Source organism: Hyperolius riggenbachi, chromosome 4 (genome assembly GCF_040937935.1).
Source record: "Hyperolius riggenbachi isolate aHypRig1 chromosome 4, aHypRig1.pri, whole genome shotgun sequence".
Lineage (NCBI taxonomy): Eukaryota > Metazoa > Chordata > Amphibia > Anura > Hyperoliidae > Hyperolius > Hyperolius riggenbachi.
Genome location: NC_090649.1, coordinates 375,617,246 through 375,640,240, shown reverse-complemented (window position 1 = coordinate 375,640,240; position 22,995 = coordinate 375,617,246). Strand labels below are relative to the sequence as shown.

General features: G+C 43.0%; 1 protein-coding gene across 1 annotated transcript in view; it reads right to left on the bottom strand.

Annotated features, from left to right (window-relative positions):
* Positions 1-1,539: 1,539 nt before the first annotated feature.
* Positions 1,540-22,995, bottom strand: part of MTRF1L (mitochondrial translation release factor 1 like) — a 38,613-nt gene continuing 17,157 nt past the window's right edge. Inside the window, exons 4-7 of the mRNA XM_068279561.1 lie at positions 18,547-18,710; positions 17,511-17,628; positions 8,232-8,368; positions 1,540-1,766 (exon numbers count right to left, since the gene is read on the bottom strand). Of these exons, the coding sequence (XP_068135662.1) occupies positions 1,572-1,766; positions 8,232-8,368; positions 17,511-17,628; positions 18,547-18,710 (614 nt within the window). The 3' untranslated portion in view covers positions 1,540-1,571. The remainder of the gene's footprint in view (positions 1,767-8,231; positions 8,369-17,510; positions 17,629-18,546; positions 18,711-22,995) is intronic.

The following is a 22,995-nucleotide window of genomic DNA, read 5'->3' as shown; positions in this document are numbered from 1 at the left end:
GAAAATAGGAAAAAATGCCAGGAATCTTCATACAGCCATATTGCGGCTGTATAGCGATCCCTGGCCAAAGCGCTGCGGCTGCGTATGGACCCCCTGGAAACACTGTCAGAAAATGTATTGCTCTTTCTTTTGATACATGTAAAATTACACTACCGTTAGGCTTGCTACTAAAAGTTACATTTACCGCATTTAAAAGTATACTATTTTCCTTCGAAACTTTAAAATCGATTTTCTCAAAAACTATAAAGGTCTTTTTGAAAAATTGTATTTTCCTCTTATTCCTAATGATCTCCTTAACATATCCTGCAAATTTAGGGTTTCTAGCATTTAAGGTGTATTTGCTATTAACCATTAAAGTCGGCGGGTTTTTAAATGTGTATTTTTTTCCTTTGCAACTTTAAAATCGATTTTCTCAAAAACTATAAGACCGATTTGAAATTTTTTTTTTTCCTCTTGTAGCCACTGGGGGCCCCTACAAGCTCTGGGGCCACAAAATATTGTATCGAGGGCCGCAAATGGCCCGCGGGCCGCGAGTTTGAGACCCCTGTTCTATTAATAATACACACTATACATACAATTAATTATATTGTACCTTTTTTTCCCTTTCAGTGTCACTTCAACTTTTGTATTTGAACAGCAGGAAATTAGCAGAGCTATCACCGGGCCCATTGATAGGTAGAGGATGCAGCTGGAGTACTGACTCTTAGGCTTCTTGCACACCAAGACGTTGCATTAGGTGCCACGTTAAGGTCGTATAACGTGCACCTAACACAATGTATGGTGCTGCAAGAGCCGACGGTAGAGTGAGCCGCGTTAGGCGGCTCGATTCCTATAATGTCTCCCAGAGTGGCGCTGATTGGCCAGCGGGACCACGTGATGCGGAGCGAGACACTCCGCATCACGTGGTCCCGCCGGCAAATCAGCGCCCGCCAGTGCAGTGAATATTAAGTAGCCATGTGCGCGGCTACTGTAGCTGGCTCTCCCCGCCTCCTCTCCGCCCCCCACTGCGCATGTGCAAACAGTCTAACGCGGCTATAGCCGCTCCAACGCCGTAGCATGCTGCACTTTGCGCAGAACGTGCAGCGTTACATGTAACGCAACGTGGGCTGTGTGAACAGCCCACTTGTGTTACATTGCTGTGCGTTGGGGGAGCGTTACAGGCGCACGTAACGTCTTGGTGTGTAAGCAGCCTTACAGGCTGGGTGATCAGCAGGACACAGGCTGGTTAGAACTGCAAGAAATGCGGCCTGTAACACACTGCAGATACCGTAGCGGCAAACAACAAGGCAGAAGCAAAATCTGATGACTTGGCCCCCTCCTCTGAGCCGGGCATGCGCAGTAAGGGAGGCGTGTATGCTCTGTGTAGCAAGTAGCTGTTATTTTACATCAAACCTGCTCCAAATAATAAAGTGTGATTTATGATGTAAGCACTGAAATAGTGCACAATAATGCAAGTTTTTTGCACTTCCAAGAATAAATTTTTTGAGAAATATGAGTGATAAACATGGCAAATTTTACGCTATTTTGTATCAAGCAGCATCAACACAACCAGTAATTTATTTACAGATACGTTAATCTGAAATAATTTCCATCAAAGATTCATAGTCCGCATAATCCTCGAGCAATTGAATCATCTCATCTAAAAGATCATCGCCAAGCAAAAATCCTCCAATGTTATGCATAGTCTTGTTAATGCGATGATCCGTGACACGGTCCTGAGGAAAGTTGTATGTACGAATTTTCTCTGATCTTCCTTTTGAGCCAACCTATAGAAATAAAATCCAGAAATATCATTGCGCTTTAAATTCTTCTGCTAAACTATGCTATCAAAAATAATTTAGTCGTAATAAACCTTGGAGCAAAGAGTACAGAAAGCAGGAAAGAGGGAGAGGAGAAAAAGGTGGAGGTGGAGATTGGGAAGGGGTGGGGAATAAAGGAAGAGAAATGTAGTTGAATGGAGAGAGTGAATAGAGGGAAAGGCATGAGAAGTGACTCAGTCTCTAAGTCTAAAGGAGTGTACATACGCACAATTCCTAGTACCCAGAGATCGGGATTCAATCCCTTAGGCAACCGTTAAGGCAGAGTTGTGTACAGACGTGGCACTGGCTTGTTCTGTTGCTATTAAGGGGGGGGGGGGGGGGGGGGAGGGCAGACAGCATGGCTTCCTACAGAGTGGCTCAGAGCGGGCAGTGTGAGTTGGAGAATAAATTTGACCAGCGCTCGGCCAGTATGAGGATTTCTTGGCAACCCATCAAGTGTGTCAAAATGCTGCTTTTTTGCTGTTGCACTAGACCACCAGTAAATGATTAATAAGCAGTTTAGCCAACTACAGTGTGGCGACAGAGCCAAGGGATGTGGAATGCTTGGCACCAGTGTTAACAAGCAATTAGCTCCAATCTACAAGGGTTGGACAAAATAATGGAAACACCTTGAAAATCAACAAAATATATTTTAATATGGTGTAGGTCCACCTTTTGTGGCAATTACAACCTCAATTCTCTGAGGTATTTTCTCATACAAATTGTGAATTGTTTCCAAAGGAATTTAGCCCATTCTTCAGTTAAAACACCCCCCAGTACTTTTAGAGACAATTGTGTCGGAAATCCACTTCTTACTTGAATCTCTAATAATGACCATAAATGCTCAATAATGTTGAGGTCTGGGGATTGTGGTGACCAGATGAGATGCTCAACTTCATTAGAATGTTCCTCGTGCCATTCTTTAACAATTCTAGCTGTATGGATTGGGGCATTATCATCTTGAAAGATGGCATTCCCCTCTGCAAAATAGTTCTTGAACCATAGGATGAACTTGGTCACCCAAGATTCCTAAACAGTCTCGGTTGTTAATGCTTCAATGAAGGGAAATCATTGGCCCGGCGGATTTCTAAGAAATAGCACCCCAGATCATCACAGAACCCTCGCCATGTTTTACGGTTGGAAGAAGGCAGCCTGGAAGAAATGCTTCTTTCGGCTGTCTCCAAACGTACACTCAGCCGGAGGTCGGAAATAAGGTAAACGATGATTCGTCAGAGAAAATATCACATATTTCCACTGCGGGAGGGACCAATTCTGGTGGTTTCTACACCAATCTAAATGCTTTGAAACATTTGTCTTTGAGAGCAGAGGTTTTCTAATTGCAGTTCTTCCATGGAATCCAAATTTGTGCAGCTCCCGACTAACAGTTTTTTTTGGTGGAAACTGGGTTCTGCAGGTGTTCATTCAGCTCTGTAGTGATTTTAGGAGCCGTGGTCTTGCGAGCTTTTCTAACAATTCGATTTAGAGTCCGACGGTCTCTCTCAGACTTCGACTTTCGGCCACAACTGTGCTTTGCTGAGGACGTTTTTCCTTCTCTTTCAAAGGCAGTTATTACTTTTGAGACAGTACCTCTTGAAATGCCAAGGATTCGGGCAGTTTCTGTTACAGTAGTGCCTGCCATACGAGCACCAACAATTTGGCCTCTTTGAAAGGCTGAGAGATCTGCCATTTTTATAAATTATAACCAACTTTTGTTTAAATATCTGTAAAAAACAATTGTTTTAATTTAACATATCAAATAACAAAAATCATAAACAAAAACAATTTACTATGTCAAGTTTTCATTGCAAAGATTATGATGCCAAAATGTTAGGTGTTTCCATTATTTTGTCGAACCCCTATAGTGCCTACCATAGTCACATGTCCTGCGTAGTCTAGGGCCAATTTGGGAGTTAATTTAACTTATCTGTATGTTTTTGGGATGGATTTTACAGTCCTGGCCAAAAGTATCGAGACTGTCAAAAATATTAGTTTTCACAAAGTTTGCTGCTAAACTGCTTTTAGATCTTTGTTTTAGTTGTTTATGTGATGTATGAAAATATAATTAAAAGCACTTCATACGTTTCAAAGGCTTTTATTGACAATTAGGGCCGGTTCACACTTGCGGTTCTCTGCCAAACGGACCGGATGACCTGACCGGATCCGGACCGGATCGGAACCGTACGGTGAGGCGCAGACTTTTGGAAGATGGCCTCTTGACACTAGGCCATCTTCCAAAAGTCTGCGCCTCACTGTGCGTGCAGATGCGCTCACACCTGCCTGCTGCCATTCCTGAGCAACCTCTGCACTGGTTGCACTCCGATCATGCAGCTGAATCTTCTTTAGCAGACAATCCTGGCGCTTGCTGGACTTTCTTGGACGCCCTGAAGTCTTCTTAACAAGAATTGAACCTCCTTTCCTTGAAGTTCTAGATGATCCTATAAATTGTTGATTTAGGTGCAATCTTAGTAGCCACAATATCTTTGCATTAGAAGCCATTTTTATGTAACGCAATGATGGCTGCATGCGTTTCTTTGCTGGTCACCATGGTGAACAATGGAAGGTAAATGATTTCAAGCATCACCCTCCTTTTAACATGTCAAGTCTGCAATTCTAACCCAATCAGCCTGACATAATGATCTCCAGCCTTGTGCTCATCAATATTCTCATCTGAGTTAACAAAATGATTACTGAAATGATCTCAGCAGGTCCTTTAATGACAGCAATGATTTGCAGTGGAAAGGTTTTTTTTGGGATTCAGTTAATTTTCATGGCAAAGAAGGACTATGCAATTCATCTGGACACAATTCATAACATTCTGGAGTATATGTAAATTGCTATTATAAAAACTTAAGCGCCAACTTTTCTAATTTCCAATATTTTTGACAGTCTCAAAACTTTTGGCCAGGATTGTAGGAAGAAACTGGAGTGCCTGAAGGAAACATACATGAGAGAAACTTTATGCAGATAGTGCCCCGGCTGGGATTTCACCTGGCGACCTGGTGGTTCACTATGCGGATGGATTTCATACATAGATACCTGTTGCAAAGCTAACCTCGATACTGCCAAACTTAAAAATTGTCTCATTGATGTACAGTAAAAGCCTGTTTTCACTTAAATGTGCTACAGGGAGTGCAGAATTATTAGGTAAGTGGTATTTTTGAGGAATAATTTTATTATTGTACAACAACCATCTTCTCAATGAACCCAAAAAACCCATTAATATCAAAGCTAAATATTTTTGAAAGTAGTTTTTAGTTTGTTTTTAGTTTTAGCTATTTTAGGGGGATATCTGTGTGTGCAGGTGACTATTACTGTGCATAATTATTAGGCAACTTAACAAAAAACAAATATGTACCCATTTCAATTATTTATTTTTACCAGTGAAACCAATATAACATCTCAACATTCACAAATATACATTTCTGACATTCAAAACCAAAACAAATCAGTGACCAATATAGCCACCTTTCTTTGCAAGGACACTCAAAAGCCTGCCATCCATGGATTCTGTCAGTGTTTTGATCTGTGCACCATCAACATTCCGTGCAGCAGCAACCGCAGCCTCCCAGACACTGTTCAGAGAGGTGTACTGTTTTCCCTCCTTGTAAATCTCACATTTTATGATGGACCACAGGTTCTCAATGGGGGTCAGATCAGGTGAACAAGAAGGCCATGTCATTAGCTTTTCTTCTTTTATACCCTTTCTTGCCAGCCACGCTGTGGAGTACTTGGACGCGTGTGATGGAGCATTGTCCTGCATGAAAATCATGTTTTTCTTGAAGGATGCAGACTTCTTCCTGTACCACTGCTTGAAGAAGGTGTCTTCCAGAAGCTGGCAGTAGGACTGGGAGTTAAGCTTGACTCCATCCTCAACCCGAAAATGCCCCACAAGCTCATCTTTGATGATACCAGCCCAAACCAGTACTCCACCTCCACCTTGCTGGCGTCTGAGTCAGACTGGAGCTCTCTGCCCTTTGCCAATCCAGCCACGGGCCCATCCATCTGGCCCATCAACACTCACTCTCATTTCATCAGTCCATAAAACCTTATCTTGAGATATTTCTTGGCCCAGTCTTGACGTTTCAGCTTGTGTGTTTTGTTCAGTGGTGGTCGTCTTTCAGCCTTTCTTACCTTGGCCATGTCTCTGAGTATTGCACACCTTGTGCTTTTGGACACTCCACTGATGTTGCAGCTCTGAAATATGGCCAAACTGGTGGCAAGTGGCATCTTGGCAGCTGCACGCTTGACTTTTCTCAGTTCATGGGCAGTTATTTTGCGCCTTGGTTTTTCCACACGCTTCTTGCGACCCTGTTGACTATTTAGAATGAAACGCTTGATTGTTCGATGATCACGCTTCAGAAGCTTTGCAATTTTAAGAGTGCTGCATCCCTTTGCAAGAAATCTCACTATTTTTGACTTTTCTGAGCCTGTCAAGTCCTTCTTTTGACCCATTTTGCCAAAGGAAAGGAAGTTGCCTAATAATTATGCACACCTGATATATTACACCTTCTCATTACAGAGATGCACATCACCTAATATGCTTAATTGGTAGTAGGCTTTCGAGCCTATACAGCTTGGAGTAAGACAATATGCATAAAGAGGAGGATGTCGTCAAAATACTCATTTGCCTAATAATTCTGCACTCCGTGTACATTCGTTGCAATGCAAATAGTCATGTACCGGTGTGTCCTGCTCATCCATTTTGCATTGCACTACACCAGACTACACCAGTGTAAACTGGCCCTAACACCCAAAACTCTACATGTGTCATATGTTTAATACTTTATTATGAAGCAGTAAAATGTTGTACCATGTTAGCCATTAGTAAAAGCAAGGAGTTTTGAATCAGGATGATACCATTTATTGGCTAACAGAGATAAATAAACAGTGAGCTTTCGGCTTATAAAAAGCCTTCAGACTTGGTTCCTCACTTTATTACCAGCCTTTAGCTCTTTCAACTAACCAAAAACTTCTCACGTATATTTATCCTGAAAGACCGGCACCACAAGAAAGTATTATAGCTCAATTACTTTATTCTGTCATCCAATCGCAACGACAGACTGCTGTTTCGGCCATAACAAGGCCTTTGTCAAGTTGCAGACAACTGCAACTTGACAAAGGCCTTGTTATGGCCGAAACAGCTGTCTGTCGTTGCGATTGGATAACAGAATAAAGGAATTGAGCTATAATACTTTCTTGTGGTGCCGGTCTTTGAGGACATTTATTGCTGTGGCCCCTTGGTACTGGGGTGCGACCGAGGCACACTTTACTTTGAAGCTAATATTGGTGCTCCTGGACCTGTGTTTATCTACAGATTTATCCTGAACCTTCACCCAAACCTAAATTCTTTCTCTTACAAAATCCCAAAATTTCATTTGTTACTATAGTCAAACTTTTGAAATCACTCACAACATGAATTTACACACATTTAGTATCACTAAGTGTCCACCCATCAGTGCTGTCTAATATGTGCAGATACCTCGTCAAACCTAAAGCCATCTCTGACTAAAGATGCACATTCATTTTCCTGTAATCTGACTTCCCTGGCTCTCACAATGAGAAACATTTAGGGCCCATTCACACTAGAGCGTTTTGCCACGATTTCGGCAAAACGCTCAAACGCTTTAAAAGTGCTAGTGTAATGAAACCCTATGAGCCCGTTCTTACTTGCTGCAAATCGCCCAAAAACGCGAAACGCAAACGCGTCGCCTGCACCATTTTTAGACGATTTCCCAGCGATCGCGTTTCAGTGCTACAGAAGCACTAAACGCGATCGCTGCAAAATCACCGCAGTGTTCACTGATTTTTCCCCGTGAAATCGCGTAAAAATCACTCCTGCAAAAATTGCTGGCGTTTTGAAAACGTAAGTGTTAATGGGCCCTTACAGTATCTACTACAATATTGACCACTAAAAATGGGGTACTCTGGTGCCATGCCAAGATTATTTCATACCGAACCCAAATGCTTTGTTGCTGCTACTGTGGCTTTTGCTTAAATGGTACTTGTAGGGGAAAAAAAATGTCCCAAACCGGTACACACCTTAGGAAAGGGAAGCCTCTGGGTCCTCCTCCACCAGGCCGTTCCAGCACTGCACCCCCCAAAACTTGTACATGAGACTGCACCCCCCAAGAAAGTAGCATGGACCTGCTTGGGCTTTGGTGGAAAAAGTCAAGCCCGATTGGGTCTGTGCTACTGCACATGCGTGAGCCATCTGCACCTGCACAGTAGCACAAACCCGTTCAGGCTCAGTTTTCTCCTCCGAAGCAAGAGAGGGCCAATGCTATTGCGCAGGTGCACTGCAGCCACAATCTTTGGGGGTCTTAGTGCTGGAACAACCTGGCGGGGGAGGACGGGGAAGGACCCAGAGGCTTCCCCTTCCTGAGGTAGGCATGTTAATTGTGGAAGGCTTCCACCAAGTAGATGGGTCATTACCTGCAGTCTTCTTGTATTTTGCCTTTTATTTGCCTCCTCTTCTAATTTCATATTATATAACTTTGCACGAAGAACTGTCATGGCAGTCTCTTTGTTTTTGATCTGAGATCTCCCTTGCTGACATTCTGCAACTGTACCTTTAGGGCAGACAAAAAAAAAATACACCATCAATGATCTTCTCCAGAAAATTTCTGTTACTTTCAGCAACCAGATATTAAATTACATTATGTACTACCACTAGGAAGACGACAGTATAAGGGCTTATTCACACTAGGGGCTTGATTCACAAAAGCGTGATAATTGATAGCACGGCAGCTATCACGCGATCTGCTGCGCGTGAAGGTTTGCGCGCATAAAGGATTACGTTCGTGTGATAAACAAAGGTTTGCGTGATCAGGCACGCGTTCATGCGCACGTGAAAGCGCACAAACCTTCACTTACACGCGAACATAATCCTTTAGGCGCGGCAGATCGCGTGATATCTGCCGTGCTATCAGTTATCACGCTTTTGTGAATCCAGCCCAATATGCGTTGCTGTTAATCATGACAAACTGCACATGGTGTGCAATACACATGGTAACATGAAAGTCCATAGATGATCCACGTGGTAGCATGAAAGTCCATAGATGATCCACGTGGTAACATGAAAGTCCATTGAAGAGCCACATGGTAACATGAAAGTCCATTGAAAAGCCACATGGTAACATGAAAGTCCATAGATTTTCATGCAGCTGTGCATTTCCGCGCATTGCAATGTAACGAAGTCAGGAAAAATCTCTTCACGCGATGGATGCATTTTCTCAAGGTTTTTTAATGTGTTGCAGCCGATCTCTGCTCTTTAATGTGCCGCATGCCGTGCGTAGGGTATACATGCATCAAATTGCACTCGTGCACGTGTTGTGTATGGTGAAAGATTCCTAAGGTCTGGTTCCCACTGAAGCAGTTGCTGTCAGTTATAAGTGAACCAACACCTAATGTGCAAACCAGGTGAAAGAAATGTCAGTTCACATATACACATTTTATCCCAAAGCTTTCTTCACAATGCACTGCTGCAGGACAACTGATCAGTTAGAACGCATCACTTTTTCAGTGTAAGCTGTGAACTAGCCCAAACTAAAATACATTTTTGCTGTCACTGTGAACAACATATACAGGAACATGACAAGTATTTGACTCAAAAACAATCCCACAATCAAACATACATCCAATTGCACTATAGGTGTCCGGGGATTAGAAAATGTTAATAAAAAGGCCCTAAAGTGAGATGATAGACCTGAAACAATGCTCAAAACATGAGTTCTACACAAGTCTTTGTACTTTAGTGTGAATAAATGCACTTCTCGGCACAATTTTCTACTGCTTGACTGCAATACAAATTAAATGCAGATTTTCTAAATAAATGTTTCAACTAATCTGGCCCTCAAATTTGATCAACTTGATTTTAAAAAGATCTCATCTCCTCATGGTTTTGTTTGACACAAGGACCCATATGCACTTAAAGGGAACCTAAACTGAGAAGGATATGGATTTTTCCTTTTAAGATAATACCAGTTGCCTGACTCTCCTGCTGATCCTGTGTCTCTAATACTTTTAGCGACAGCCAATGAACAAGCATGCAGATCAGGTGCTCTGACTGAAGTCAGACTAGATTATCTGCACGCTTGTTCAGGTGTATGATTGAGCCACTATTGCAGCCAGAGTTCAGCAGGGCTGCCAGGCAACTGGTATTGTTCAAAAGGAAGCACCCATATCCCTCTCAGTTTAGGTTCCCTTTAACTTATTCCATCTTACCTCTGTTATAGGGGTTAATAAAGCATTTAATGAGACTCTGAAGCCTTAAAAATTATCACTTTTTTTTAGCCAGATCGCTTTATAATTAATAGCACTGCTGAAACGCCACTATCTTGTGGCAAAATGAAGACTTAATCACCCCCAAATACCAGGGCAAAAATCCACGACTTTCCTGGTCGTGGATTTTGCTGCCGGGGAGGCAGAGCTTTGAGCTGCAGCTCTGCCTCCATTCGCGTCAATCCAGCGCAAATCTCTGCCTCTCTCCCGCCCCTCTCAGTGAAGGCAGATTGAGAGGGGCGGGGGGAGGCATGATCAGCGGGGATTGATGTGAGGAGAGGCAGAGTTACTGCTCACAGCTCTGCCTCTAACAGGAAAGAGCCCCACAATTTCCCCTGGGGATTTCGGGGTGAGTAAGCCCTCATTTTTCAGCGTTTTAGCAGTGCTATTAATTACAAAGAGGTCTGGCTAAAAAAAGAAAAAAAAAAAGTGTTACAGTAATTTTTAAGGCTTTAGAGTCTCTTTAAAGGAAACCTGAGACCAAAAAAGGTCTTAGGTTCTCTACTTACCTGGGTCTTCCTCTAGCCCCTTGAGGCTGCTCGGTCCCTAGCTGTCTCCCCAGGCCGCTCCTCTCCCCCGCTGGACGGCCCGGTATTCTGGCTTGCGAAGGATTGCGACTCAGCCACAGTACTGTACTGTCCTTGGCAGGCGGAGACGGCGAGGGACCAAGTGGCCTAGGGGGGCTGGAGGAAGCCCCAGGTAAGTATAAACATCTATGGTCTCAGGTACACTTTAACAGAACGCTCTGAGCTCCCCATGAACATCCACTCACACCCCAAAATTCCTCAGTGATACTAAAACACGTGAGGTGCAAATGTAAAAAAGCCCATTGCGCAACAATCATCTAGCCCACAGCTGGTTCAAATTTTCATCTTCCTAAAACACATTAATTATCTCATCATGTGTAAGTTCTGAGGAATCTGTGTGATATCTGCCCGCCTCTGGATTTACTGGTATATATTTTGGGGAGTCCTATCCAGGTTAGAGGTCCATCACTCCTCAGCTGAATGATCCAATAAAGAAATGATCCCGGCAGAACTCGACCCTTTAAAGTGCATATCAGTGATTTATTGCATTATAGTAGCAGCTGTACAACAGCAATGCAACAGCATGACGTTTCGGGCAAGAGCCCTTTATCAAATGCTGAAGCTCACATACTTTTCACAAGCTTATATAGACATTCAAATAACACACACCCCTCTTGGGGGTGGGCACACTACTTAAAGTTACAAGTACCTTACTAGGGTAAAAAGAGGAAAGCACAGCAACATATTGGAGAGAGGATTACAAAAAACATCTGAGGCTGAAATCCTCATTTAACCCCCCTGGTGTCTGAGTCCCCAACCTGTCCATCCAGCAAGCCTCCCGTCTTAAAAGGGCATTCCTCTGATCGATCCCTTCTCGATTCTGCACCACCTCTAATACCTGCCATCTTAACTGTGTTACTCTGTGGCGTAACTCTATAAAATGGCGCGCCAATGGGGATTCTTTTTTCGTCTGTAAATCTCCTTCTTTCCCCTTAGGGGGGTTCTGTATGGTACTTTTATGCTCATTGAGCCTTGTTTTTATGTCTCGTGTGGTCTGGCCCACATAGGCCAATCCACATGGGCATTTAATAAGATAAACTACCCCCTTGGTGTCACATGTGGCAAAATGTTTGAGTGGAATAGACATCCCTGAACTGGGATGGCGTACTTCAGGGCCTTTAATAATGCTGTTACAGTGTTGGCATCCAAGACAGGGGTATGTCCCTATTTTTCCTGGGCCTAAAAATCTTTGTTTTTTGCCGTCAGTGCGGCCTATATCTGCTCGCACTAGATAATCCTTTATTGATTTGCCACGTCTATATACAAATGGACTGCATCCTGGAGGAATCTGGATCCACTCCCATAGGTGGTAATAAAATTTATTTCTCTTGACTCTGTATTTGTATCAGCCTTACACTCTCTCAATGATTTCCTATCGAGTTCTAGCACCTCTGCTGTGATTTCTTTACATCTCTTCTCACTATAGCCTCTAGTGATGAAGTCTTGAGTGAGCAGTTGTGCCTGCTCCAGATATAATTCATCGGTGGAGGTAATCCTCCTTGCCCTAATAAATTGACTTTTAGGGAGACCCTGAATGAGAGGACGAGGGTGGTGATGCCCCTGGGCACATCCTGGGATACTGTAGATTTATAGATGATTTGTTTTTTTGTTGGAGAGGGAGTGAGGAGGAGTTGTGCCAGTTCTTTCAGCACCTCAATCAGAGGCATCCTACACTTAAATTTAAGATGGAATATGATGCACATAGGTTGCATTTTTTGGATGTGGAGATCATGAAGAGGGAGAACGAGGTGATAACCAATTTGTATAGAAAGAAGACTGACAAAAATTCTTTCCTGGCGGCAGAGAGTTGCCACCCTCGTCCTCTCATTCAGGGTCTCCCTAAAAGTCAATTTATTAGGGCAAGGAGGATTACCTCCACCGATGAATTATATCTGGAGCAGGCACAACTGCTCACTCAAGACTTCATCACTAGAGGCTATAGTGAGAAGAGATGTAAAGAAATCACAGCAGAGGTGCTAGAACTCGATAGGAAATCATTGAGAGAGTATAAGGCTGATACAAATACAGAGTCAAGAGAAATAAATTTTATTACCACCTATGGGAGTGGATCCAGATTCCTCCAGGATGCAGTCCATAAGTTTTGGCCAGTTATAGAGAGTGATCCCCAGCTTGTCCATGTCTGCAAAAGCCCACCGAGATTTGTATATAGACGTGGCAAATCAATAAAGGATTATCTAGTGCGAGCAGATATAGGCCGCACTGACGGCAAAAAACAAAGATTTTTAGGCCCAGGAAAAATAGGGACATACCCCTGTCTTGGATGCCAACACTGTAACAGCATTATTAAAGGCCCTGAAGTACGCCATCCCAGTTCAGGGATGTCTATTCCACTCAAACATTTTGCCACATGTGACACCAAGGGGGTAGTTTATCTTATTAAATGCCCATGTGGATTGGCCTATGTGGGCCAGACCACACGAGACATAAAAACAAGGCTCAATGAGCATAAAAGTACCATACAGAACCCCCCTAAGGGGAAAGAAGGAGATTTACAGACGAAAAAAGAATCCCCATTGGCGCGCCATTTTATAGAGTTACGCCACAGAGTAACACAGTTAAGATGGCAGGTATTAGAGGTGGTGCAGAATCGAGAAGGGATCGATCAGAGGAATGCCCTTTTAAGACGGGAGGCTTGCTGGATGGACAGGTTGGGGACTCAGACACCAGGGGGGTTAAATGAGGATTTCAGCCTCAGATGTTTTTTGTAATCCTCTCTCCAATATGTTGCTGTGCTTTCCTCTTTTTACCCTAGTAAGGTACTTGTAACTTTAAGTAGTGTGCCCACCCCCAAGAGGGGTGTGTGTTATTTGAATGTCTATATAAGCTTGTGAAAAGTATGTGAGCTTCAGCATTTGATAAAGGGCTCTTGCCCGAAACGTCATGCTGTTGCATTGCTGTTGTACAGCTGCTACTATAATGCAATAAATCACTGATATGCACTTTAAAGGGTCGAGTTCTGCCGGGATCATTTCTTTATTGGATCATTCAGCTGAGGAGTGATGGACCTCTAACCTGGATAGGACTCCCCAAAATATATACCAGTAAATCCAGAGGCGGGCAGATATCACACAGATTGCGATTGGATCTACCATCTCATCTGCAGCAGCCACAGGATACGAATATGTCGTTTGCGGAAATTGCTAGTACAAGCGAGAATAAAGCAGAGTACTACAGCATCTCATCAGAGGAAAGAGCAGCGATCTTGGAGCTAGGCGATTCTTTCAAATACACCTTTACAGGTACACAAGTTGACCCAGTGGAACAGATTAAAACGCAATTGGAAGCCGCAATAAGGAAAGAAGTAACACTGTCATTACATGCATCCACACTAACGGAGTATATAAAGGTGGATAGAATCCCTAGAGGTTTGCGAATTGTTTTATCGCCTCTGCTGTGTAAGGAGAATCCTGAATTTATAGCCAAATGGCATGGCATCTTAAATAAATGTTCTCAAGATCTTATGCTTCTCACAGTACAATATTTGCACCCTCAAATCACTGAAATAAGGAGTGAAGTGGAAAAACTGACAGGAGATTTGTTAAGCAAAGAAACAGTGGAGGCTTATAACACGTTTAAATTACAACTTGACACTACCATCAAAGAACTGAAAGAGAGCATCCTAAAAGTGAAGGTGGATAAGTTTAAAAGAGACACCAAGGATTACGAGAGGAATCAGGTGTATACCTGGAGGTTAGCACGGAGAATAGTACGGCAGTATAACAGGAATCCTCCTCCCCCAGCCAGCGGAGCGTCAGATCCTGAATTGTCAGGCAGTGAACAGGAATACGCAGTTCCTTTTTCCCATACACAGCCCTCAGAGCCCAGGGGCGGAAACAGGTACCCGTCGAGAGGAAGAGGAGGAGCCGGAGGCGAAAGAGGCAGGGGTCGCGGCAGAGGAAGTCCGCAGGGACACCCGCAGCAACTAGTGAGGCGTCCGGCTACCCGGAGTCAGCCTCAGTGATCATGTGCCGGCAGCCAGATACCCCCGCTATCCCCGCGATCTGCGCCGTAGCGCAGCAAAGAACTGTAAGTAACGAACATACAGATGACACAGCGCTGGGTGATAAAGACACGGAGAGTAATGGGAGCCCACACATGCAGCAGGACATTAATATATGGGATAGAAACTGTACAGTCTACAATATTTCAAGCAGAAAGATGACACAAATAGAGTTGAACGTTTTGAATAAGGGACTGGGATTTGTCCCAACTTCTGGGATCAATATGTTTAACGTCAGAGTAGATCTCTACAAGTATACAAGGAACATTAGATGGAGAACTTGGTTCGGTCTCCACAGACCAAGGAAGGATAAAGAAATAATAGAAATACAGAGAGAGGAAGCAGAGATTCCTAAGAGATTGAGACCTAAGAGTAAACAAGATCCCCCATTTTCTAGCAATGCACTTGAATTGTTTGAGAAGCTGGTGTTGAAAGAGACTAAACGCTGCATTGAGAAAAATAAAAGGAGGCAGTATAACTTAACTAGAGATGAATATAGTGCACTAATGGCTCTTAAAGGGGACACATCCATAATAATTAAAAGAGCGGATAAAGGTGGGGCCACTGTGGTACAGGATCGCAAGGATTATGAATTAGAGGCTAAACATCAATTAGCAAATGAACAGATGTACAGAAAATTGTCTAATGATCCTACTCATGTGTTTAAAAAAGATCTGGATGTAATATTGGATGATGCAGCAAGCACGGGGATTATTGGGAAAGAACTGTTAGCTGTTCTCAAGAAAGACAAACCAAGGGTACCAGTGTTTTACACGCTGCCAAAAATTCACAAAGACCTAAGGCATCCGCCAGGGAGACCCATTGTATCTGCGGTGGACTCCTTGGCGGAGCCTTTGGGGATATACATTGATTCATGGCTGCAGCCTATTGTTAAAGAGAACGACATTTGTTTGAAAGATACCACCCATTTTTTAAATAGATTGGAGAGTATAAACATGGAAGGGGTTAACTTTCTTGTATCCATGGATGTTGTCAATCTGTATAACAATATTGTACACATAGAAGCTTTACAGTCAGTTCAAGAAAGGTTGAGAGGAGACGAAAGGGTCAAAAATGAGATGCTTATCTTTATTATGTCAACATTAGAATTTTGTCTTACTCACTCTTATTTCAGATTTGGAGATTCATATTATCTGCAGACCCAGGGTGTGCCCATGGGGGCGCCTTATGCCCCTTCAGTAGCTAATATTGTGATGTCCGATTTTGAGAATGCCCAATTTTTGGGAGGTGATGCCCCTGGGCACATCCTGGGATACTGTAGATTTATAGATGATTTGTTTTTTTGTTGGAGAGGGAGTGAGGAGGAGTTGTGCCAGTTCTTTCAGCACCTCAATCAGAGGCATCCTACACTTAAATTTAAGATGGAATATGATGCACATAGGTTGCATTTTTTGGATGTGGAGATCATGAAGAGGGAGAACGAGGTGATAACCAATTTGTATAGAAAGAAGACTGACAAAAATTCTTTCCTGGCGGCAGAGAGTTGCCACCCTCGTCCTCTCATTCAGGGTCTCCCTAAAAGTCAATTTATTAGGGCAAGGAGGATTACCTCCACCGATGAATTATATCTGGAGCAGGCACAACTGCTCACTCAAGACTTCATCACTAGAGGCTATAGTGAGAAGAGATGTAAAGAAATCACAGCAGAGGTGCTAGAACTCGATAGGAAATCATTGAGAGAGTATAAGGCTGATACAAATACAGAGTCAAGAGAAATAAATTTTATTACCACCTATGGGAGTGGATCCAGATTCCTCCAGGATGCAGTCCATAAGTTTTGGCCAGTTATAGAGAGTGATCCCCAGCTTGTCCATGTCTGCAAAAGCCCACCGAGATTTGTATATAGACGTGGCAAATCAATAAAGGATTATCTAGTGCGAGCAGATATAGGCCGCACTGACGGCAAAAAACAAAGATTTTTAGGCCCAGGAAAAATAGGGACATACCCCTGTCTTGGATGCCAACACTGTAACAGCATTATTAAAGGCCCTGAAGTACGCCATCCCAGTTCAGGGATGTCTATTCCACTCAAACATTTTGCCACATGTGACACCAAGGGGGTAGTTTATCTTATTAAATGCCCATGTGGATTGGCCTATGTGGGCCAGACCACACGAGACATAAAAACAAGGCTCAATGAGCATAAAAGTACCATACAGAACCCCCCTAAGGGGAAAGAAGGAGATTTACAGACGAAAAAAGAATCCCCATTGGCGCGCCATTTTATAGAGTTACGCCACAGAGTAACACAGTTAAGATGGCAGGTATTAGAGGTGGTGCAGAATCGAGAAGGGATCGATCAGAGGAATGCCCTTTTAAGACGGGAGGCTTGCTGGATGGACAGGTTGGGGACTCAGACACCAGGGGGGTTAAATGAGGATTTCAGCCTCAGATGTTTTTTGTAATCCTCTCTCCAATATGTTGCTGTGCTTTCCTCTTTTTACCCTAGTAAGGTACTTGTAACTTTAAGTAGTGTGCCCACCCCCAAGAGGGGTGTGTGTTATTTGAATGTCTATATAAGCTTGTGAAAAGTATGTGAGCTTCAGCATTTGATAAAGGGCTCTTGCCCGAAACGTCATGCTGTTGCATTGCTGTTGTACAGCTGCTACTATAATGCAATAAATCACTGATATGCACTTTAAAGGGTCGAGTTCTGCCGGGATCATTTCTTTATAAGTTCTGAGGAAGCCATGGAACTTTTTCTTCATTCACCCACGCACTGACTAAAGGAGAATACAACTTTCATGAAGTAACTGCAGGCACACAAATGACAGGCTACCGTATTATCATGACAATACCTACCTGTCGGTATGTGGACAATCCGTACTGCGCTGTCTGTAGTATTAACATGTTGTCCTCCAGCACCACTGGCTCTTTTAGTTTCTATTCTTAAATCTTTGGGGTTAATTACTAAATGTATCTGCAAATATAAAGATGTTAAAATAATGGGAGAGTCAAATCAAAACCTAACAAAATTGTGTTAAAGCAATTAACTACATTTGTACTAAGCAATTAAGCTCTATAAATATGTGCATTAAAATGGTTGCCTATTGTGCATTGCCAATTCCAGCCAGATATGACCATGCAGTCACCACTCGCTGCACGAAATCTACTGGTGATTAAAGCAAATAAGTATGGATTATTATTGCTACAAGACAGCCACAAGCTTACAAACTCAGGTAGGAGTAGGTGCCTCCAAAACATTTGTTAACCGCTGGGAAGTAGTATGAAGTAAAAAAGTTACCTTGGTAGGAGGGTAATATAATTTAATTTATTGGACACTAAAGGATGATGCATTTTGCAGGCCGTACCCGCTTATTCAGGTCAAAGTGTCTCTAATGCTAGGTACACACTATGAGATTTTCTGGCAGATTTACTGTCAGATCGATTAATTCCAACATGTCTGATGTGATTTCCGATTTATTTCTGAGCATTTTCCAACCGGTTTCCGTTCAGTTCAATAGCAAATAGATCGGAAAAAATTCTCGGAAATCAGATCGGACATGTTGGGAGATAATCGATGTGATAGTAAACCTGCCAGAAAATCATAGTGTGTACCTAGCATAACTCGAACACTTCAGCTCCTTGTGACCTCACAGAGAAGAAACAGATCTCTCTCTGATTGAATCTGATTAGAGAGAGATCTGCCAGCTGCGTTGTATGGGCAGCTGATAGATCTTTCTCTGATCAGACTCCATCAGAGAGACCACCTCAAATGTTAGTTCTATTCATGACTTGAACAATTCACTAAACAACAAATTCAGATGTGTATGGACAGCACTGGGCATGCAGCTCTTATCTTTCAAAAAATCTCTTAAACTTTTGGCATTTACTTTACCTCACTAGGTTGTGGTAATATAGCAACAGTCATAGTGCTTGTGTGAATTCTTCCTTGTTTCTCAGTTTTTGGCACTCGCTGAACTCTGTGCACTCCTCCCTCACATTTCAGATAGCTATAGGCATCCATACCACCTACCATAGCTGATGCATATCGAACACCACCTGAAACACAAAAAGCTATTAGAATGTGCACAGTCCCCTCATCCAGGCAAAAGATTTTAAAGTTGATGCCCTGCTACATGTGGTAGCTTCCTTAACCTCCCTTACGGTAACCCTGAGTCAGGCTCAGGGCTGAAAATCCGCAGCTCAGAAGAGTAACGCCGAGCCTGACTCATGGTAGCTGCCGCAAAGTTACTGTAGAGCATACTGCACAGCGGGTGTTTCTACTCGCCTCCTCTGGGATCCAGACACCGGCAGCCATTCTCCTTCCTGTTCTCGGAAGCTCTGAATCCCTCTGGTGAGATCGCAGTCTGTTGTCATGATGACAGCGAGCGGTCTTACCACATAGGGTTACAGCTCCACCCGGAGGACGGAGGGAGAACTGCAGCGCTGGATCCCAGGAATGTGGGTAAGTGCAGGTGCTGCTGCAGTCTCTCTCTGGTATGAGGTTTTCTTCCTTTTAGGGTATAAAAGCTAATGAAAAAATTGTACCACTTTTACACCTTAAAATCAGGAAGGAATCATACCGCCAGGGATGCATGTTGAGGACAAGTAATGCTTTCCGGGAGATGTAGTTTCCATTGTTTTGATTACATATCTGCAATTAACTACATCTCCTGACATGCATTGCACATCCCCAACATGCATTGCAGCTGCCAGGGGAATCACCATGGGAATTTCAACCTGCGGCCCAGAGGCCCAGAAGATGAGGCAACCTCCCCACCACGAACCACCAAAAGCATACACATTTTATGAACCTCTCTAAAGGTAGCCACACACAATACAATAAAATGATCCGATCTTACGGGAATTCGATAAATATGATCAGATCTCCCGAAAAAATTGAACGCTTTTTTTTCATTTGACTGAAAAATCTGATCAGATTTCCCGTTTTTATCGATCCGGAATGCTGGAAATTTTTCTTCAACTTTTCTAAAGATTGTATGGTGTGTGTTAGATTGTCAGTTTATTAATATACACACCCTAGCAATTTTATCAGAGTTTCCAATCATTTTGATCATAATTGGGGAAAAAATAAATGTGTGTGTGTGTGGTACATTGGTCATATTTTTGAAATGTTACAGTCAGGAAAATTGATTGCAATTCTTAAATTGAACAGATATTTAAGAAAATTGTATGGTGTGTGGCCACCTTTATGGGGAGATTGGTTTAAATCATTCTCTGCACTAAGGAGCACCCAGGCGCTCAGTATACTTAAACTTCTGAAATCCCTTTACTGAAACCTGAAGTAAGAGAAATATGGAGGTCGCCACCCTTATTTCACATTTTAAAAATGCCAGTGTTGTGGTTGTTACTCTTATGTTCTGGCTTCTGAGCCACATACATACAGTACATGCAGCCAGCAGAATCCAACCCCCGGATATGAATATTTGTAGGTCAGTGGCTAAACATATTAGAGGAAATGGGGGAGATTTATCAACGCATTACCAACTGTTTTTTCTTCTTAATCTGTTCTAACCAGCAGGGAGAACAGTTCTGCATGATAATAAGAACCTTCTTAAAGAGGAACTCCAGTGAAAATAATGTACTAAAAAAAGTGCTTCATTTTTACAATAATTATGTATAAATGATTTAGTCAGTGTTTGCCCATCCCCGATTTACATTCTGACATTTATTACATGGCGACATTTTTACTGTGGGCAGGTTATGTAGCTGCTGCTAGCTGTTAGAGACAGCTGTAAACAGCCAATTCCTGTCTGTGAACCTTGTTACATTGTAACAAACTGCCAAAAGTACAGCAGTCCCAGAGCTTCTTGTGGGAGGAGTTTCAGTACAAAATCAATCATACAGCGCCCCCTGATGGTCTGTTTGTGAAAAGCAATATATTTCTCATGTAAAAGGGGGTATCAGCTATTGATTGGGATGGAGTTCAATTCTTGGCTGGAGTTTCTCTTTAAATCCTAGGTAATAGTGGCAATTTAGCATACATTTCTAGAGCTGCACTACAGTTAACAAGTGCAAATCCATCCCTAAATTGGCGCAGATTATGAGTGCTTGATAGCAGTTCTACAGATGTAGAACTGCAGGCTAGACATGATTGAAGAGTGCAGGCTATACATGATTTGTGATGTGCTCCTCCCCCCTGCTGAATTCCTCCTCAGATCCTGCTGCTATCAATACTGCAGGTGTGTTGGTTACCTCAGCAACAGCAATTCCCCTCACACACTGCACTGTCTGAGAAACCTTCCTAGCTATTTTACAACAGTTTTAGAAGGAATCTGCACTATCTAATGATTTCCTGAGACAGTTCTGCATGGATTTCTAAAAACCTATCAATATTTTGTCTCAGACACTCTTGATAAACGTCCCCCAGTGGATCTAAACAAGAGTCATGCAGAATAGATTTTTAAAAGGATGTCTGCAATACCACTCCCCACTTACTTCAGATTTGCATTGTTGACAGCAGGAATTAATGTTCCCTGCATACCATCCATCCACAAGACCAAACTGCAATGGCTGGCTATGTAATCTCTGTTGTGAGGGTGAGAGAGCCAGCTATGGGTATTGTCTAAATTCTAATTTTTATTCGCCAAAGAGCAGTTTGCCAGTCACAGAACTTTTGTCACATGGCATGCTGTCATTGGATCCTATGTATGGAAGTTAAAAAAAAAACAAAAAACAACCTAAAAGATACTGTTTGTAATGATTGGCAGCACAGTGGCGTAGTGGATAGTGCTCTCGCCTTGAAGCGCTGGGTCCCTGGTTCGAATCCCAGCAAGGTCAACATCTACAAGGAGTTTGTATGTTCTTCCCGTGTCTGCGTGGGTTTCCTCCAGGCAGTCCAGTTTCCTCCCACATCCCAAAAACATACAGATAAATGAATCGGCTTCCCACTACATTGGAACTACAAAACAATACATGCACTACACGATACATACATATGACTATAGTAGGGATTAGATTGTGAGCCCCTCTGAGGAACACTTAAAGTGAACCTAAAGCCTGTTAAAAAAAATGAGATTAACTCACCTGGGGCTTCCCTCAGCCCCCTGCAGCCGATCGGTGCCCTCGCAGCTCCGGTCCGATGCTTCTGGACCCGCCGGCGAACACTTCCGGTTTGGCCGTCACCGGCCGACAGGCATGGGAACGCGAGTGATTGTTCGCGTTCCCAGCCTGTATATCGCCCCATATGCTGCTATTGCGACCTCCTGGCCACAATAGCAGCATAGGGGGCGAAATACAGGCTGGGAACGCGAACAATCACTCGCGTTCCCATGCCTGTCGGCTGGTGACAGCGAAATCGGAAGTCGTCGCCGGCGGGTCCAGAGGCATCGGAGCAGAGCTGCGAGAGCACCGATCGGCTGCAGGGGGCTGAGGGAAGCCCCAGGTGAGTTAATCTCTTTTTTAACCGGCTTTAGGTTCACTTTAAGTGACAAGACAAATTCTGTACAGGGCTAGGTAATATGATGGCACTTGAATGGATTTCTGTTTCAAGCTGAATAAGGAAATCCAGAGTGATGAATTGCAAAACTTTATGCCAAATAAGCAGGCATCCAAATCAAATAACTAAAAAACATTCTCCTGCTTTACATAGTTACATAGGGGTGTATGCAATAAACTGCATTAAGCAGAATTACATGCATGTAAAGTCTTAGGGCTCATTTCCACTATCGCGAATTCGCATGCGTTTTTCGCATGCAAATTCGCATAGCAATACAAGTGAATGGGACTGTTTCCACTTGTCAGGATTCCTTTGCGTTTTTCTGTGCAGAAAAAATTCGCATGGCAGAGCCATCAGAATTCGCATGCCGCATACCGCTATGCGAATCGCATACAATGTATTTAATAGGAAATTCGCATGAGGTTTTGGTATGCGAATTCGCATAGAATCAATGGAAAAGCACACCAGCACTGCCATGGTTAAATTCGCATGCATCATCATCCATGCGAATTCGTGTGCGAATTCGCATGCAAATTCGCATGGACCCGCATGCGAATTTCGCATCCGCATGCGAATTTTTTCCGCGGCGCACAAGTGGAAATGCAGCCTTACTGCACGATAACTAGAGCAAAATGCATTGCAAGTAATGTATTGCATTCTGCTCTACTCTCACATCATAAGACATTACGCAGGTGATTTTGCTTAGCGCAGTTTATTCCATATACCCCATAGTTTTGGTTGCAAAAAAAAAAAAAAAAGTCCAACCGAAAAAACAAACAAACTGCTAATTAAGCTAAGCACCTTCACAAAGTGGGGCATCATGAACATGATGCATGCACCTCCCAGATAATTTTAAACTCAACAGCCAACTTAATTTCCTCAGAC